The sequence below is a fragment of the Lontra canadensis genome, unplaced genomic scaffold, assembly GCF_010015895.1.
Source record: "Lontra canadensis isolate GAN:19392208 unplaced genomic scaffold, GSC_riverotter_1.0 scaffold5, whole genome shotgun sequence".
Taxonomy (NCBI): Eukaryota; Metazoa; Chordata; class Mammalia; order Carnivora; family Mustelidae; genus Lontra; species Lontra canadensis.
The window spans coordinates 5,401,460-5,421,812 of NW_022630999.1; the positions used below are offsets into that span (position 1 = coordinate 5,401,460).

General features: G+C 36.9%; 1 protein-coding gene across 2 annotated transcripts in view; it reads right to left on the reverse strand.

Annotated features, from left to right (window-relative positions):
• FYB1 (FYN binding protein 1) overlaps positions 1-20,353 on the reverse strand; it is a 149,869-nt gene that overhangs the window by 42,865 nt on the left and 86,651 nt on the right. For both annotated transcript variants that reach the window (XM_032851371.1, XM_032851370.1), the window contains one exon: positions 3,925-4,081. In XM_032851371.1, the coding sequence (XP_032707262.1) occupies positions 3,925-4,081 (157 nt within the window). The remainder of the gene's footprint in view (positions 1-3,924; positions 4,082-20,353) is intronic.

Consider the following 20,353-nt stretch of genomic DNA (forward strand, 5'->3'; position numbering starts at 1 on the left):
GTGCTCAACCTTTTTTTAGTGGCTACCCTTTCACCGAGGAGATACAGTCTCGACTATGACCGGCAAGACCCTGTGTGAGCTCAATCTTTTCCTGCTATTCCTTCCCTTGCTCACTCTACTCTGGTAGCTGTTACCCCATTCCTAGTCCCTGAACATTCTAGGCATTTGTTCTATCTGTTCTCTCTGCCCCGAATGGTCTTGCTTAAGACATCTGCAACCTTAACTCCCTCACTTCCGTGAGTCTTCTTAAGTATAACTGCCTATAAAGGGAGTTGCCCTCCCCTTTCTTAAAGCTGCAACACCCTGTCCCCAACCCCACCCTCCTACTACATCACCTAACTCTGCCCTCTTTTCTCCTACTTAGTATTTCCCACCATACTCTCTTCTTTACCTGTTTATTATTTTTATTCATTGGGTCTCTTGCCCCCTGTTTTAGGTGGGCAAGGATCTTTATTGTGTTTACTGATATTTCCTGAACTACTATTACAACAACACAAAGTAGTGGCTCAAAAACACAATTCTTGAGTGAATGTAAAAAAAAAAAATCTGGTAGAGCTCGACCTGAGAGTAGCCTCTGACCAGAGAGGGGAGGAAAGGCATTTGCAAGCTGGCAGAGGGAACATGTGGAAAACACCCATGCATGTGTTTTGAAGGGTGATGGCATGAGGATAAACACAGGAACACCCATATCTCACAATTGTGCTTAAAGTTTACTCCATAAATTTCCCTCTCACATGAAATATAAACTTTTGAGCCTAAATAACAAGCGTCATTTTGCTCTTGTTTCTCTTTTGTGTCTTACATGGCTTCCCCTACTTGCGATAAAGTTTCTAATCCAGCTATTTCTTCATTTTGGAATTTCCTTGAGCTTTCTGATGGGAGACTGAAAGTCTTTCACTATACACCACATTTTTACTTAAAAAAAAAATTGTAGATGTCCCCTAGCTTTCATTCCTCTTTTCTTTCCATCAGACAATTGACTTTCAGATTCTGTAATTATCGTCTATGCAATATAAAATTCAAGAAGACTTGTATCTTTTTATGTTCTTCTGAGAATTTACACATTTTGTAGAGTCAGGAACTCTTAGGAGAATCTGACTTTCTAATTACGAGTCCTTAATAAGATGGAAATAGGGATGAGGTAAAGTGTATTACAATTGGTGGATTTTGCCACTTTCTGATGAAAATAATGTTACAAGTAAGAGTTTGGGCCTAGTTGGTTGGAAGACCCTTTTCAACTTTGCAACAATTCACTGAAAAGCTGAGAAATTCACCAGCATCCTTATGAATGTGCATTACAGGTTATACATCTGTTCTTGAAATTCTTTCCTCCATCTAAAATTTTTTTATTTACCACCATATCGTAATGGATTTTGGGGAGTAGGCTTGCAGAAAAGGGATAATACAGTAGGCCTAAGGTGCTAATTTTAGAAGACTCTGACACTAAGATTGGCCCTTGGTTTACATCTGAGAACTCCACTTCTAAAAAATTCCCTACACTGATTTAAAGTTGACTAATTGATAAGAATGCCTTGCTGTGCCCTAGACTCTATAAACCACACAACTTGTGGTGAAAACCTGCTTTCCTTCTAGAAGTCTGGTATTTTGGTAGTGGTTAGGCTGAAGATGCTTATGTGACCAGCTCTCAATAAAAACTTGAACAAACCCCCTATAGGGCTTCCCTGGGAAGCAACATTACACATTTCCAGAGCCAGAGAAAGGAACATTCTCAGTGTGTCCCTTCTAGGCATAAAAGGACAGCGTCACTGTGATAAATCTTAGCCATCTTAACTAAACACTGGGTCCTGTGTGTCCTTTAAATGAATCCGCAAACATATGGTGGTCTTGGGGACTTCTCATACAGCAGGAATAGTGCCAAACACTCCTCCTCTCTACAGTTTCTTCAATCAAACAATGATCAGTCTTTATGTCTTATAAATTTTCAGGGATTCATGCTCAGGGTATTTATTAAAATCTCTCACTAGAATCATATAAGACTGAAGGCAGTAGCTTGGATAGGGTCACATAATAAAATTCAAAGTACTAAGACCATGATCTGGTGGGTTAAATTTATCAGACTAGGAAAAAATTAGGGAAAAGAAACAAAATCCAATACATGTGAAAACAAAACAGTTTATAGAAGTCAAGTGTATATAAGAACACATGTTACTTAATTATTTTAACTAAACAAATATTTATTTAGCACTTACCTGTTAGTAAGCAGATGGCCTAAGCTCTTATTTGGTAGCAAGATATCATGGGGTATTAGAGTCTTTCAATTAGAATTCATAAAATCAAATGCCCATAAGGGCACACAGTTAACATAAAGGTGGGATGCAGGCCACAAACAAGGTAATAGCCCCAAAGCTGCTCTAACATTTTCCAGTTACTGCCTTTATACCTCAAATAAACACAGAAAGTGAAACACAGTGGTGGTTACCCATGACACATGTGTTTTCAACGCTTGCTCTAAACTGTAATCATGATCAATAAAATAAAGCTGTCAATCAGATATTGATATTAATAGATTCTACTATATAGGTTATGGATATGAAGTACTTTTAATGTAAAGATACTGTTAATCACAGATTCTCTTATATGGATTATGGATATGAAATACTTTAAATGTAAAGAACATCAGTCTGGTAGGGGATTGAAGTGGAGGAAAAACAAACTGCAGCTAAATATTTTGGGATATTGCTTATATCCACAAATACCCTATTTGTGGTAAGGAAGAATGATGCAAAGCAATTTTCTAGAAGAAGAAAGGGAAGACCTATTCTAACTTGCCATAAGGATCTATACTTGCCATTATCCAATGTCTTTTTAAAATGACATTTATTCTATTCCAATCTTCTGCCTGCTTTTTCATAAACCGGCTGTTCTGGTAAATCATGAATAAAGAGCCCAGGCATAACAACCCATACAGTTTTGACATTTCTAAAAAGCACCAAATAAGAAAAACTAGAGTGGGCTTGAATAAAAGTTTCCTAGTTTTTTTAACACACAGCCAAAAGTCTGAAGATTGAGAGAAAACCTGCATTTTTTTTTTTTTTCCACTCAAGGAGGTTATTTAGCAGAGTAGTTAAAAGCACACATTTGCTTTGGACATAGACTGACATTGCCCCAAATTTCAACTCTACATTCTTGTACAGTTGTGGAGAAGTCACTGTAAATTGCCATCTCTTCATCTGTGAAGTGATGAAAAAATTTTCTACTTATATATGCAAAGTTCCAGCCTATCATAAGTAGTCAGTAAAATATGGTTGTGGTGATGATGGTGGTCGTGGTGATAATGATGGCCGTGAAGATAATGATGGTGGTGCTGCTGCTGATGATAATGGTGGTGGTGGTGGTGATGGTGGTGATGATGATTATGATGGGGATGGTGGTGATAGCAGTGAGGATGGTGGTGGTGGTGATGATTACGATAATGGTAGTGATGGTGGTGAAGGTAGTGGCAGTGATGTTGATGACAGATGATGATAATGGTGGTGGTGATGTTTGTGATGATGGTGTTGGTGATGATGATAATAGTAGTGGTGATGACAATGATGGTAGTGGTGGTGATGATGGTGGTGGTGATGATTATGATAATGGTAGTGGTGGTGGTGGCAGTGATGGTGATGGTGGAAGAGATGATTGCAGTGCTAACCTTAAGAATGCTTCAAAATTTTAAAAAGGCAGTGGAAATTTTCTTCAAATGAACTTCCAGCGGGAAAAACCACTGTAAAAACAGTTAAACAATAGTTGCTGAAGGATATGGGGGTTTGAGAGCAGCCTGCCCAGACATTCCTTCTCCTTCCATCTGCCCACATTTGTGGCCCCAGCAGTTTACCATGAAACTCCAGCATTCAGCCAAGCATAGTGTGAAAATCTATGGGAAGAGATTGACAAAGAAATGGCAAGATAATCTTTGCTTACTTTAGATCTAAGGGAGGTTTAATGTTTCTGGGAGGTAGACTTGGGACTGGCGGTTGTGTTGGGTGAGATGCTGGCAAAGGCGGTTGGCTGACTGGATGGGGTGGTGGCGGTGGTGGTAGGGAAGCAGTGGAGTAAGACGTTTGGCCTTTGCTGGTACCTAAGAAGCAGAGCAAAAAAAATACCATGAATTAAGATAAATCTTTAAAACACAAGAGCTGGCTATTCCAAATATGTAGAAATGAGGATCTTAAATATAAAAATATAAGAGATTCATCCTAAGTTAAATTAATGTTTTAAGAGTCTAATATTCTAACTATCATAGAACATGACATTTAAAATGTTTTATTTTTTTCAGATTTATTGAGGGATAATTGACAAACAAAATTATAAAATAAGTATATAACACAATGATTTGATATAATATATTATATATATATATAGAGAGAGAGAGAGAGAGAGAGAGAAAGGTTTTGCCTCCATTGAGTTAATCAATACATCCATCCATCTCACATATTTATCTTTTTGAGGGCCAGAAGGTTCTAGTTCTAGTCACTCAACAAATTTCAGCTCTACAATACAGTATTTTTTTTTTTTTTTAAGAATTTACTTATTTATTTGACAGGAAGAGACACAGCAAGAGAGGGAACACAATCAGGGAGAGTGAGAGAGGGAGAAGCAGGCCTCCCTGGGGAGGCTGCAGGGCTTGATCCCAGGACGCTGGGATCCTGACCTGAACTGAAGGCAGATGATTAACGACTGAGTCACCCAGGTGCCCCTTTACAATACAGTATTAACTATAGTCACCATGTTTTACTTTAGATCTTTAGACCTTATACATCTTATAACTGAAAGTTTATACCCTTTGATTAACCTCTTCTTATTTTCTTCACCCTAGTCTCTGACAACCATCTTTCTACTCTTTGTTTCTATGAGTTGGACTTTTTTTGTTTTTTGTTTTTTGATTATACACATCATTGAATCATGTTTTTTTTTTTTTTTTCTTTGTCTGGCTTTCTGGTTTTTTTCACTGGCATAATGCCCTCAGATGCATCCATATTGTCAAAAATGACATGACTTCCTTCTTTTGTAAGGCTGAATAATGTTCCATTTTATATATATCTACTACATTTTCTTTATCCATCTGTTGAAGGACCATTAGGTCATATCCATTCCTTGGCTGTTGTGAATAATATTGTTATAAATATGTGAGTAGAGATACCCCTTTGAATAACTATTTTGTTGCTTTTAGATATCTATACAGAAGTAGGATTGCTGGATCATATGGTAATATGGTAATAATAAACTGAAAGTTTATTGAGGAAAGTCTATACTGTTTTCCATAGTGGCTGTGCCAGTTTCCATTCCCAACAGTGTATACAGTGTTTCCTTTTCTCCACTTCCGGCCATTTGCTATCTCTTGTCTTTTGATAATGGCCACCCTAACATGTGTGAGGTGATATCTCATTGTGCTTTTGATTTGCATTTCCATGATGATTAGTAATGTTGATAAATATTCCCTTTTTTGAGGTAGATAATATCTTTAATTCCCACTATTAAAAGGAATTTCTCTTCTCTTGTTAAGAAAAACCTTAACAATGGTTAAATCTAAGTGTAGAGTATATGGGTGAAAAATTGCTTAGTAAAAAAAAAAAAGAATTTCTTTTACTTTTTCTAAGCTTTTGTAAACCATAGTTTTAATATTCTGGATTCTGTGAAGAAGTCTACATCAACTTTAATACTACATTCTTTATGATTTTAAAAATGTAGATGATGTTTCATTGGACTCATTATTTTAGACCAATGAGGTGTCTGCTCTCAAAGGTAACACATTCTTACTTGTTTTCAATGATTTCCTTGAATCATTAATGAGAAGATTTTGTTTCAGGTATGATTTCTAAACATTGAAATGTATTAAACAACCTCATAAATAAATCGTGTATATATAGCAGAGATTATAATACAAAGACAAGCAAAACTAAATACACATCACCCATAATCCCATCACCCAGCAATAGCTACTGAATTACATGTACTTTAAAACATTTGAGTGCAAACATACACTTTTACAGCAGGAGAGTAAAATTTGCTATTTTGTTACTAGTATTTTTATTTTTCTCAATATCATAAATATCATTCTGTGTTAATCTAATTACAATATAATTTTTAGTAATGGGACAATTTTTCTTTAGGCAGCTCCACCATGATTTAAAAAAAACAACACTATGGCTCTAATATTGAATATTTGTATTAATTCCTTTCCTTTTTGCTGTAATAAGAAATGTCTTAGTCTTTGCACATATTTAAAGTTTTTTCTTAGAATGAATTCAATTAAGTGAAAATCCTGGGTCAAACAACATTTTTTAAGGCTTTTGATAGAAAATATCAAATTGTCTTACAGAGAGACATCAACTGACAGCGCCATCAGTGTATGAGAATGATTTTCACATATTTTTGCTAACATCAGCACTATTATGCTTTGAATTTTTCATAATATTATGGAAAAATTCTACCTTTTGTTTTAATTTCATTTTTATCAAAATATCAATATCAAATACCAAAAACTTCCAACATTTTAGATGTTTCTTTTGCATTTACCTTTATGTACATACACACACATGTAATTATAGCTACTGCTTAAAAAATTATTGATTTTATATTTGGTAGATGTAGAGTTTTGCCCTCTTCCCCTTCCTTTTCCAATGTAGCAAAAGCACAACCTTTTTTTTGGACTAAATCCATGTTCATTGTTTTCACCATCATGACTTGGTAAATGTTACTTTTTGTTGAATCAAGCAGTGTACTATGATTACATTTCCTTTCTCATTCAACTTACTGTTTTCCTGGAGTTAATAATTGCCTTATTTTGTCATTTGCAAAGATTTTTCTTTGGAACTCTTACTTCCACAATTTCCAATAGTGCCGTAAAATGTCTTTAAGCATTTTCTACAACGCCAAACCTGTCAGATAATGAATTGGTTCCAGTATACCATCTCAGTCCACGTGCTTTAATGTGACCTCGTTGCTTATAAGGTCTGCCATGCATCTGACATTCTGAGGCTTCTTATTGCCAGCATCAGGCCTCTGATATATTGAGAGAATGCACTGTGATAAAGAGTCCAAGATCTGGGGCCAAAGTGCCTGAGTTTAAATCCTGGCTCCACCACCTATCTGCTGGGTGTCTTGGATATGTCACTTCTGGTTTCATTTGGAAAATGAAGATCATAATAGCACTCCCTCATAGGATGGCAGTGAGGACTTTAGACTTAACACATGTAAAACATTTAGGACAATGCCTGGGATGCAGTAAGTTAAACATTTTATTTTTTAATTCAACAAATATTTATTGAATGCTTACTTTATGTGTCCTGTTCTAGACACTAGGATACAATAGAGAAAAAACAGACACAGATTTCTGCTCTTATGGACTTGGAGAGAGAGATTAAAAATCAAAAACATGTAAGTAGGGGCGCCTGGGTGGCTCAGTGGGTTGAGCTTCTGCTTTCGGCTCAGGTCATGATCCTAGGTCATGATCGAGCCCCACATCTGGCTCTCTGCTGAGCAGGGAGTCTGCTCCGCGGCCCCCTCTCCCCTTGCTTCTCTGCCTACTTGTGATCTCTGTCTATCAAATAAGTAAATAAAATCTTAAAAAACAAACAAAAACAATACAAAAGGTAAGTAAAATACATACAAAATTGTAAGAAGTGCTATAAATGGTGGAAAGACTATGTAATGGTATACTGTTGGCATCTTTTCCTTGCTCTCCATTCTGTGACCTCATTATGCTATATTGAACTTGGGCATAATGGGAGTATTTAGCTCCTGGAAATAGACAAGAACTACAAATCTCAGCTTTATTGTTTTGTTGATTGTTAGATTTAAGAAAGTGATGGAGAAAATGCTTATAATGCAGATTAAATTTAAAAGTGTGTTTTTCCTGTAACTATTACATGATGAATGGCATAAAACATTCAGGAAATATTTTCCAGTATCTGAAAGCTATCATACAACTCAGCAAAATAGTTACTCGCATCACTGGCAAATGAGTGATGTTCTGACAAATATCTTTGTTGTTTTACATTCATCTTGTTAACATAAATGAAAATAGTAATCAACACTCAGATTGGAACTACACTCATTCCTTAATTGCAGCCACAGGTTGGCTATAAGTACAAGACATTGGCACAAATAACAGTTGGCTCTGTGAAGTTTTCAATAAAGAGTATTGTTTGGCCTGTTCTTATTTATATATTATGCTGTGCATCTTTTATATCAATAAAATTTATTACATGTATGGATACACACATAACACACATACACAGGGTTTGCCTTAGAGAACTAGTTCAAAATTTACCAGCATGCCATTGTTTGTATCTAAAAATTTCATAGGTTCTTTTGGCTGTCTCATGAATAGAATGTCTCTGTATCTCCTGGCTTTGCTTTGACCATTTCTGATTTTATACACTGAGCATTGGAATTATGTGTGCTGCCTAGTTTCCCTAAATAGGAAGTTTGCTTTTTTTTTTTTTTTTTTTGTCCTAATTTGGGGGCAATTTTTTTGAGAGGAAAAGGGGATGCACTCTTGAAAAAAACATTTTGTCTTAATTTCTCATGTTTCTGAGCACCACTGCGGTCCATTTTTTCATCTTCATAACTATGTTTTGCTTTAATTGTATTATCTATTCAAATCCCTCGCCTGTTTTTAAAATAGTGTTTGCCTTTTCGTAGTGGCTAATAGAACGTCTTTATTAAGGGTATTCATCTTTTTGCCACTTACATGGACAAACTAAATGCAGTAATTGGGCTGCTTTGGCTTCTGCTTCTCGCTGTTCACACCAAAAAACCCCTCCAACAATGAAAAGAAACAAAACAAAACAAAACAAAACAAAAACAATTCCATGCCTCAACCAATAAAACCCCAAATCTTCTGAAGCTTTGAAGGAAATATAGTACTTGACTCTTAAGTTATCTTAAAGGGCCGGTGGCAGGGTTTTTTTTTCAAAAATTTTTTTTTTTTATAATTTTATTTTTTATAAACATATATATATATATATTTTTTCCCCAGGGGTACAGGTCTGTGAATCTCCACGTTTACACACTTCACAGCACTCACCATAGCACATACCCTACCCAATGTCCATAACCCCCCCCAACCCCCCTCTGCCCAGCAACCCTCAGTTTGTTTTGTGAGATTAAGAGTCACTTATGGTTTGTCTAGTGTTTTAAATGATATATACAAAAGTTTCTTAATTCCTTCCAGATAGTTCTGCCTTTTTCCAAAGTTTTCATTTTGGTAATTATTAAAAATATTCCCTCTCTTAGGGATATAAGATTAAGAGACTCTTAATCATAAGAAACAAACTGAGAGTTGCTGGAGGGGAGATGGGTGGAGGATAAGGTAACTGGGGGAGGGGCATTAAGGAAGGGACATGATGTGATGAGCGCTGGGTGTTATATAAGACTGATGAATCACAGGCCTGTACCTCTGAAACCAATAATACATTATATGTTAATTAATTGAATTTAAATTAAAAAAGGAAACAACCACCACCACCAACAAAAACATCACCCTCTCTCTTCCTGTTCTCTTCTTACTATTCCTGTCCTCTCACTAGCACAGTTTTAAAATGTGCTCAGGCCCTGCACTGTTGACTTGCGAGGCCCCTGCCGGCTGCAATGTCACAGGAATTGCTCGTCTTCTCTTTTGGCAACTATTTTGGAGGCAGGGGTTCGGGGTAGGGAGAATTAGTTCCTCCACAAATCTGATACATAAAATTTCCCACCTGGTTACATTTATGTTAGAAATATTCTTCCCGTCTCATTTTTGTCATCAGTAAGTTAAACTTTTTTTTTTTAAGGTGTTTTTTTTTTTTTAAAGATTTTTATTTATTTATTTGACAGACAGAGATAACAAGTAGGCAGAGAGGCAGGCAGAGAGAGAGAGACACAGAGAGAGAGGCAAACAGGCTCCCCGCTAAGCAGAGAGCCTGACGCGGGGCTCGATCCCAGGACTCTGGGATCACGACCGGAGCCAAAGGTAGCAGCTTTAACCCACTGAGCCACCAGGCGCCCCAGTTAAACTTTTTTGATATATAGGACTTACTACTTTTTCTCTAACTCAGTGAATAAATTCTTTTATATATAGTTCCTATCACCAGAGTTATGTTTGGGAATGTCTTCCTTACTCTGAGAACACATCATCATCATCATCATTATTATTTAAAGTTTTTATTTATTTATTTGACACACACACAGAGAGAAGGAGGAGTGGTGGGAAGAGGGAAAGGGAGAAGCAGACTCCCCACTGAGCAAGGAGCCAGAAGCGGGGCTCCATCCCAGGACCCTGGGATCATGACCTGAGCTGAAGGCAGATTCTTAACTGTCTGAGCCACTCAGGCGCCCCATTATTATTTTTAAAATATTTTATTTTCAAGTAATTTCTATACCTAATGTGTGGGAACATGCAACCCTGAAATCAAGAGTTGCACCCTCCGCTGATTGAGCCAGCCAGGCTCCCTAAGAACATATAGTTATTAACCTTACATTTTTTTCTACTTCTTTTTGGACTCATTTTTTAAATTTTTTATTTATTTTATTTTATTATTATTTTTTAAGATTTTATTTATTTATTTGACAGACCGATCACAAGTAAGCAGACAGGCAGGCAGAGAGAGGGGGAGGGAAGCAGGCTCCCTGCTGAGCAGAGAGCCTGAATGGGGGCTCAATCCCAGGACCCTGAGAACATGACCTGAGCAGAAGGCAGAGGCTTTAACCCCTTGAGCCACCTAGGTGCCCCAGGACTCATTTCTTTTTACATTTAACTCTGAGAAATGATGAATAATTTATTTTGGAGTTAGGTGTGAGAACTGGATCTAGGTTCATGGTTTTTGTTGCCGTTGCTGTTGTTTTTAGATGATTTATTTAGTGTCCCTGCACCATTTATCTAATGAGCTGGTACACACTGACTTGAAATGCCTCTGTTATCAAAGAATACATATTAAAAATCCTAGTCATTTGACAGATGAAAATGACAACCTATTTTAATTTATAAATAATACGGTCTGGTAGATTCCTAAATGATTTGAAAGCTGTACTCACAGGGAATTAGCCACTGTGAGTGGAAATTAATGAACTGTTGTCAAACAAGAAAAATGTTTCTCATCCATCTGTGACTTATCTTTCCATGGAAAAGATTTTGACAAGCTGGGGGCGTTACTATATGAAAGTCATCTAAGGCCTGGAGGTGAGAAATTACAGACATGTTTTGGGGAACAATGAACTAGAAACACTAAAAACTGACTCACCCCCAAACCCATGTAGTACATTTTCATCTGTACATGGGCGTATGAGACTTTCTGATGGGGGATCTGTGGCGGGCCCTCGCTGTTCTGCTCCCCTGGCATCCATTCTCCTTTCCTTAGTTTCAATAACTTGAGCTACTCAGAAAGGGGGGTGCTTGCTTTCCCCCTGGACTTGGACCTCCAAGGAGCCCCCCGTGTCTGTCTCACCACCACCAGGGACTGGTCTGCCTGAGGAAGTGGCAGAGCTGGGGGAAAGCACAGCTGAGAGACAGGTTCTGTTGCTCATCACGCTTGGGGGAACATACACTAAGGTCTTCCTATGTTACACTAGTATTTAGCAGTGAAATATTTTGCTTTGCAAAGTCTGCAGCAACTTTCAAATACTTCAAGGAATATATTTGCATGTACACAAAATCATTCTAGGAAAAGAATCTTAGTTTTCCAGAAGAAAAAAAACAAAACCCAGGAGACTTACCTTAACGTAATATGATTGGCTTTAAAATCTCAAGCTGGACTCTAAAAAGTAGGCTAAAAGAATTAATAAAGTTGGAATTCTCAATCTAGTCTGCTGTGATGGAAAGAAGATGGTGGATATTGAATTAAAATGAAGAAGAAACAGAAACACTAAATCTATAGGAAATTTCTGGGATTAATGATAACAATGTTAAGTAATTCTTTTTTTTTTTTTTTTCCTGCCTGGCATCATTCTAGGCACTTTACATATTTAATCTTCTTTAATCCTTACAACAACCCTCTGGGGTTTACATCCTTATCTAGTTTCCATTGGATAGTTAAGAAAACTACCCACATTCAGAGACTTTGTAAGCAATAGAAACTCAACTCTGGCTGACTTTCTTGCGATGTCTACGCCCTTTCTGCTACGTTCTGATGCTCCTCAGGGAAAGTACATGGATATTATTGGTAAGTTGCACATGTTAACATACTTTCCAAAGATCTGAGTGTAAGTCTAGCTTTTCTGACTGATACCTTTCTTCTTAGTGGGATTTTGTACGACTATTTTCAGTTTCATGTAGGGCAGAACTAGCTCTGGAGACAGTAAAGTAATTCTGAAACATATACTCACATCTATGGGTGTTTTAGACGCTCAATTTATAATTTATATTAGAATTTGATTTTGAAAACCAGGTAGCAGGAAAGTAGACATTCAAGAGCTAGTGGAAAATGGACCATTAAAGGTGGATCACTGACACAGGCTAGCAAGGAAAAAAAACCTCAAGAAATGGAACTGAGGCATTTGAAATGCAGTCATAAAAGGACTTAGAAGGTATGAACTAAATAACGGAAAAAAAAAAAACAACAAGTTTGGAGTTTAGTGGGCATCAAGATTTAACACCCTAAACTGATCTACCATGGATCTTATCCCTCAAAGCTCAAGAGGGGTTGGGTAGTGATCTGTGGCTTTAACTCTGCATGAGGTAATCTGTACAACAATCTAGGTGCACACTTAACAGGACCCCCATTCATTTACACCTAACTGAACACGAACTCTCTCAGAACCAAGTATCACTGAGATCTGACCACGTTTACCATAACGGTTGTTTCAAACTCCCCACATTCCTGGACCTCACCCATGCCTTCCTCTTTCCCCACAGATAACTTTAACTTTTGTATTACTGAGAACAGGGAGAGCACTCCACTTGACCTCCCTGCTTACCCTTCATTCTAACTTATTAAAACCTTCTTTTATCTTGCTCGCCCTATTTTCTGGAGAAATGTCGATCTTCCTTACTCCTACTAACTGGTATTCTTGGTTCTCAACAATGTCGGCTTCCTTATAGACCCTGCTCTGTTAACTATTAACTTCTTCACTCGCATCAAACAAAATCATTTCTTAAGCACTTACTATGTGCTCTGGATGGTGTGTTTCATCCTCCTGGAGCATGTTTCCTCTTAGACAAGGTCAATGTTCTCCACTCCAAAGAGACACAGCAATATCCTTTCTTACCCTTGGCCCCCATTCTATTACCAGCTGCCTTTCCTCCTCCCCTTTACAGCCAAACTTCTTAGAACAAAAGTCTGTATTGGCCATGTCTGTATCTTTATTTTGCTTGGATGGCTTCATGGCAGAATGAAGAATGAACAGGATTTGGGAGATGTGCATTTGAGTTCAGATTCCACCGCACTTAGGATAGCCTTCACTTGCTTATTACTCAATCTGGGGTTGAGTAAGTTGCTTGATTTCTCCAAGTCCTTATTTTCTCATCTGTGGAGTGGCCATATACACCCACCTTGTAAAAACACCTGACCATAATGTAATGCTTCATGGCCTTCTTATCTATTCCTTGAGCTGGCTGCATCATTAAAACACTGCATTCTAGCCCCCTCGACTGGAAATGAAACAAAACACCTTTTCCCCAAACCAATCATGCCTAGTCCTGGTTCTGTTAGGATATCTCAGAATGAATAAAGAATCAGGAAGTTTAACTTTTAAATCCTTATAACCATCCCATGAGGTACCCAAACAAACCAACACTACTTTCACTTTTCTGATTGTTAAACACACTGGAAACAATTTTCAACATGGGAGGAGGAATGGTTTGGCAGAAGGAAGAGTTGTGCTGGCATCACTCAGACTTGTGTTTGACCACCGATCCCAACTAGCACTAGCTGTGGTACACGAGGGGGCCTTATTTAGCTTCTTTGGGTTTCTATTCCTTGCCTGTTGCGTTGAGACTCTGGATCCCTAACTTGCAGGATGGCCATGAGAATGAGAAATTGTATGGGGGCCTGTCTGGCACATAGCAGGTGTTAGGAATTATGAATTATCCTAGAATCTGCAACCATTAATGTCTGTACTATACGGGACAGGCTCTTCTTAAAACTCTGAGGGCACATTTGTTTCCATCTGTGTAGAGGGGATAGGATAATCATACTCCAGCCCCTTCAAAAAAAGTTTTGTAAACTGCCATTTGTGCCTGAAACCACCTGCTAATTGCCGTACCTCTGACGGTTCCGTGGAAAGCGAGCTTCTGAAAGGCCACCTGCCCTTCTAAATGCAGTGTGGTCGGGGTGCCTCATTCACAGGTTAACACCCATGCGAACGAATGCCGCTCACAGAGCTCTCCATCCGTACACAGAGCATTTACAGGTGGTTTCTTGCATTAATTTTATTTTCTTTAAAATCTCAACATTAATTAATTAATCAATCAATCTATTAATCTACTTATCTATCTATCTATTTATTTTCTTCCCGGTTACACAGTAAACTTCTGAGGGTGGGTCTCCACGGTCAATATCTGTATGTATCCAAAACTTTACCTCTATTGTACAGAGTAGGGCATTTAATATTTTACTGATTTGGACTTTCTTTTCTTTTACTCTTTTCCTGTTAAGAAAAAAAAAAAAAGCTAATTTAAGACAGTTTATTGTAAGAGAAATAGATACATGGTAAATCATTTAAGAAAATACAAGAAAGGATATTGAAAAGAAAATCTCACATTCCAGATCCCATCTCTCTGTCTCTACCCCAAACATGACTGTTACCAGTCTTTCAAGAACTGTACATCTTTCAAGGAATATTCCATTTTTTTTCACACAGATGAGACCATGATGCATATATCATTTTGTATATGAGACCATGATGCATTATTCTGTATTTTGCTTTCTTTCTTTTTTTTTTTTTTAAAGATTTTATTTATTTATTTGGCCGACAGAGATCACAAGTAGGCAGAGAGGCAGGCAGAGAGAGAGAGAGAGGAAGGGAAGCAGGCTCCCTGCTGAGCAGAGAGCCCAATGTGGGGCTCAATCCCGGGACCCTGGGATCATGACCTGAGCCGAAAGCAGATGCTTTAACCCACTGAGACACCCAGGAGCCCTGTATTTTGCTTTCTTGATTTAAAAAAGAGATTGTTCTATATTGGGACAAATAAGGCAATCAACTTTTTTCCATAGCTGTGGAGTGCTTCATGCACTGGATTTACCATAATTTATTTGACCAGTCTCTTATTGATGGAAATTTACGTTATTGAAAAAAAGAACATTTATTGAGATATAATTCAATAGATACACTAGTTTAAGGTATATAATTCAATGGTATTCATACTTTATAGTTGTGCAAGCATCATCATAACCTAATTTTAGAACAAAAATAAACACTGTACCTATTAACAGTCACTCCCTATCCTCTGCCCTCCTCTGCCTACCATAGGCAGCCAATAATCTACTTCTGGTCTCTGTAGATTTGTCTATTCTGGTCATTTTGCATTAATTGAATCATGCAATATGTGGTCTTCTGTGACTGGTTTCTTTCACTAAATTGTTTTTGTAGTTCCATCATGTTTTTTTTTTTTTAAAGAATTTATTTATTTGACAGAGAGAGAGATCATAAGTAGGCAGAGAGGCAGGCAGAGAGAGAGAGGGAAGCAGGCTCCCTGCTGAGTAGAGAGCCCGATGCGGGGCTCAATCCCAGAACCCTGAGATCATGACCTGAGCCGAAGGTAGAGGCTTAAACCACTGAGCCACCCAGGTGCCCCACAGTTCCATCATGTTTTAACAGATATCAATACTTTATTCTTCTTTATAGCTGAATTAAAACCCACTGAATGGATACCACATCTACTTATCTGCTTACCAGATGGTGGACATTTGAGCTGTTTCCACTTTTGAGCTATTATAAATAATGCTGGTATGAACATTCATGTACCAGTCTTTTGTAGACATATGTTTTCATTTCTCTTGGATATATGCCCAAAGGAGAACTGTTTGACCATTTGAGGAACTCTAAGGTTTGTTTTTTTTTTTTGGATTATTAGACAGTTACTATTATAAAATCATTCTTATACCTATGTCTTTGCCCATAAATGTATTTACATTGGTAATATCAATTTTTAGAAAGTGGAGTCAAAAAATGAAACATTAAAACAATTTGGTAAATAATGTTATTTAGTAAGTAACACCAATTTTTTTGTTTACAAATATCAATTTTTAGAAAGTGGAGTCAAAAAATGAAACATTAAAACAATTTGGTAGATAATGTTATTTAGTAAGTAACACCAATTTGTTTGTCTTCTAGATCAAGAGAAGACTACCTGTTTTACCATAACCTCACTAACATTGTGCATTATCATACTTTTTTAGTTTTTAACAGTTCTGGTGGGTAAAAAAATGATATGACATTTTAACTTGCACTTATATGTTTATAAGTGAAGCTAAAAATCTTTTCATATGCTTATATGACATTTTATGTGTATGTGTGTGTGTGTGTGTGCATGTGTCTCCTATATACAGAATATTAGAGGTATATCTAGCATCCTATTTAGGTAAATCTTTGAAAAAAATGAACATTATCTCTTTTATGATTAGTGTTTGCCCTGATATAAAATATCATTTACATCAAATTATCTTAAAAATTTTCAGAAGATCCCCAGCAGCTTTCAAAGGTAGGGCTTAAAACTTCTGGGTCACTGTCTTAGAATACCTAGTTTAACGGAATTTTTCCTTGCTCTAATTCAAAGTCACCTGTTCTTATCTTCAAAGGATTTGTAAACCCATAGTAGATGGGAAATTTTGAAAACCAATGTAGTTGAAAACAAAACAATGTAACTGTATTAGTAAGAAACACTTTACTTTGAAAGCAAGCTGCCAAGAAAATGTTGGCCAGCTTAGAACAGTCCAACAAAATGGAAAGAAAAGTAATACTGAAACATCAGTGTTTACAAAGACAATTAAAGTAGAAATTAGAATGAAGGTGAAGAGGTAGAGATCAAAACAATATGATGATCAATTAGAGAAAATAAGTAAAGAAAGTCTTCACTGTATTAAACTTCTTTATTTCAGACCCAACTTTAACATTCATAGTCTCTGAATATTTTTTTATTCTTAAAAATTCACTCCCCCCAATCACTTTGTTGACTACTCATTTGTTGTCTATATAATCTTTCATATAATTATATGTAACTATATATTAAATGTCAAATGTGTCAATGTAAAATGTTCTTATAAATGACTTTATTTTCAACTCATAAAATCACATGAAATTCAAATTATTAGGCAATAATTTGAGAGAAGATTGCTAACTTTTGAATCTTTCCTTTTTGTAACAAATGTTAGATATAATTTTAAAAGGAAAAAAGTTGGTAGACAAGAAACATTTTTTTAGTTAGGTGCTCATAATTTACTAAGTGCCTCTTGCTCTAAGATAGAGCATACTGGGGCAGAAGACAATAACTGTATTTCTTTTTTTTTTTTTTTCAAATACTAAAATTTGTTTTAAAAGTATACTAATTTATGGAAGCAAAGAAAGTACTAAAACTCAAGTTTTAGAAATATTGACATATGAACTGATTTATATGCTGAAGGAATAGTGAATATTCTTCACTATGATTTTAAAATGAAATCAATATAACCCAGAAATATGACATCTACGAACAGGGAAGGAGTACACATTGATGTTGTAGAGACAATACTGCAGCTTCAGAGTATGAGCAAATAGAGGAATAATTAAAGCAGGTGATTCAAACTCAGCTGTCATTGGAAGCCAGGCAAGAACATGCTTTTGTACACTGAGCTGGAAATGTCACTGTGGTCAACAAGAGACTTGTGTCCCATCTCAGTGGGGCAGCTACTATGGGGTTCTAGCCTGTTGTAAATATGTGAAGAACACATCCAGATTTTTCTGTGAAATCTTCCGTTTAAATGTTGGCAGCTAGGTAAGCAAAACAAAGTAAATAAATAAAACATGGGCACCCGAGTGGCTCAGTTGGATAAGCATCTGACTCTTGGTTTCCACTTGGGTTGTGACCGTAGGATCCTGGGATTGAGCCCCCTCAGGCTCCAGGCTCCATGTGGAGTCTGCTTGGGATTCTTTCCTTCTTCCTCTTCCTACCCCTTGCCCCCCCCCCCAAACAAATAAATAAAATCTTAAAAAAAAAAAATTAAAGAAACAAAAATCCAGAAAACTCTGTGTACCAAACAAAACATATTTATAAGCTATAATAATCTGTGACAGTCACCTTTTTAAGCTAAGAATTAGGAAGGGCCACAAAGAAAAGTTTTATTAAGGGAAATTGCCTGATCATAGGTTCGTCCAGGAAGATAGTTTTTTCCCACTAAAGCAATGCAGTTTGGAAAGGGGTAAATTAGACCATCAGACCACGTAGAGAGTCTCATTAGTTCAGGAAAGAGGATCAGAATGGTCAAGAAAGAAGGAAAATCTTCCCTGTAGCCCCTGGACCGAACAGGTATTCTGGAGACACTTGGAAGGAAGAAGCACTAGAGAGACAAAAGTGACTCCAAGCCAGTGTAACTACAAGCAGCACACCTATGTAGACACGTGGGTGTCCACTGAAGGTATGCAGTTCAATTAATGTTTCCCTCTTCCATGACAATGACTGTTGTTGTCATTGCTATTTCTGGAAGGTCACCTAGGTAAAAGGAGGGACTGAGTCCAAACACAGCAAAAAAGCATCAGGTGATAAATCAAGACCTAGACCAGAGAGAGACATAGGAGACCCAGAAGAGAAAAAAAATATATAAAAGCCATAGAGAAGCTCCTACTAGAGGTGTGACATTATGCCATGTTCTCCCTCTTCCTTCTTAGAAACAAAAATATTTTTATTTACACAAATAATATATTAAACACATCTGGAAAAAGTTCAAGACATAGGTAAAGTAAAATTTCACATGAACTCTCACCTCCCATTCTGTTCCCCTTCCAGATTATCTTTGCAGAACTTTTCCTATGCATCTAGTCACCTATGAATGTATGCACAGAAATGTCTACTTAAAACCTCCAATATTCCTGTACTCTGAATATCACATTACGTATACTGGGTTGATGTCATTCTTTGTAACTGTGGCGCATATTTTGTGATTGGTATAGTGCATGGTTTGTTCAGCCTTTCTCCCTTGACTACTAACAATGGAGGGGCACCTGGGTGGCTCAGTGGGTTAAGCCACTGCCTTCGGCTCAGGTCATGGTCTCAGGGTCCTGGGATCAAGCCCCATGTCGGGCTCTCTGCTCAGCGGGGACCCTGCTTCCCCCTCTGTCTCTCTCTGCCTCTGCCTACTTGTGATCTTTCTTTGTCAAATAAATTAAAAAAATCTTTTAAAAAAAGCCGAGAAAAATAAAAAACAAAAAACAATGGAGCAATGAGCACCCACGTACATGTTTCTTTGTGTATATGCGGGTTAGTCCTCTAAACTAGATGTCTAAGAGTAGGGTTGCTGAGATAGAAGGACTTGTGTATTTTATATTCACATAGTTTTTGTCAGATTGTCCTTCAGTGGACTACCTTCACTGTGGACTAGATGAAGCTCTGTCTCCTCATAACTTCTCTACCAGTGGACATTTTAGCCATTTTTCAATTTTTACTGACACGATCACTCATCTTTCTGATTCTCTGCTTAATCTATAAAATGATAAAAATCCTACTTCACAATAATTTTATGATAATTATGTTAGTTAACAAAAGTGCCTGTCATAAGTACCTAGCTCACAGTAGATACTCTGCTTGATGTTCATTCCCTTCCCTTATTACAGATTTGCGAAGAAAAATTTAATTAAATAAGGTGTATTTGCATAACTTTCTAATGGTGGTAGTAAATCTTTGCAATTAGTAGCATGTGTTTAACCATTGAGTAAATCCATTCTTTAGCCCAAATTCATACTCTATTTTTTTCACATTCTATTTTTAATTAAAATGCTCTAATTAGGAATATTTCTTTAAAGTTTAGCATTGCTATAGTTTTACGTCCTGTTTTATAACTCTGTTTTCCTACTATATTTCTTTTTCCAATTACTGTGAAACCGTTGTTTTCATGGTTTATTGTGACACTGTTTGGCCTTCACTTGTTCATTTTTCATTAGGCTGAGGCAAATAAAGGTATACTTTTGCCACAATTAATGTAAATGCAAGCTTACATCAATTTTTTTTAGTTTTTCATTTGAGTAAGAACACAATTAAACATTTTGTACAGAAAATTTAAGGATCTCTAAGAATGTCCAAAGACCTCAGATTGAAAGACACTGTCCTGATGGCCCACAGCTCAGCCAGGTTTACCAGTTGGACATACATATTTCTCCCCCTCATTGATCTCATCTATGAGCTTTGCTTAATGATTTTAACCAAGCAATTTGAACCAAGTTTTACAGTTCCTAAATCTAATTAATA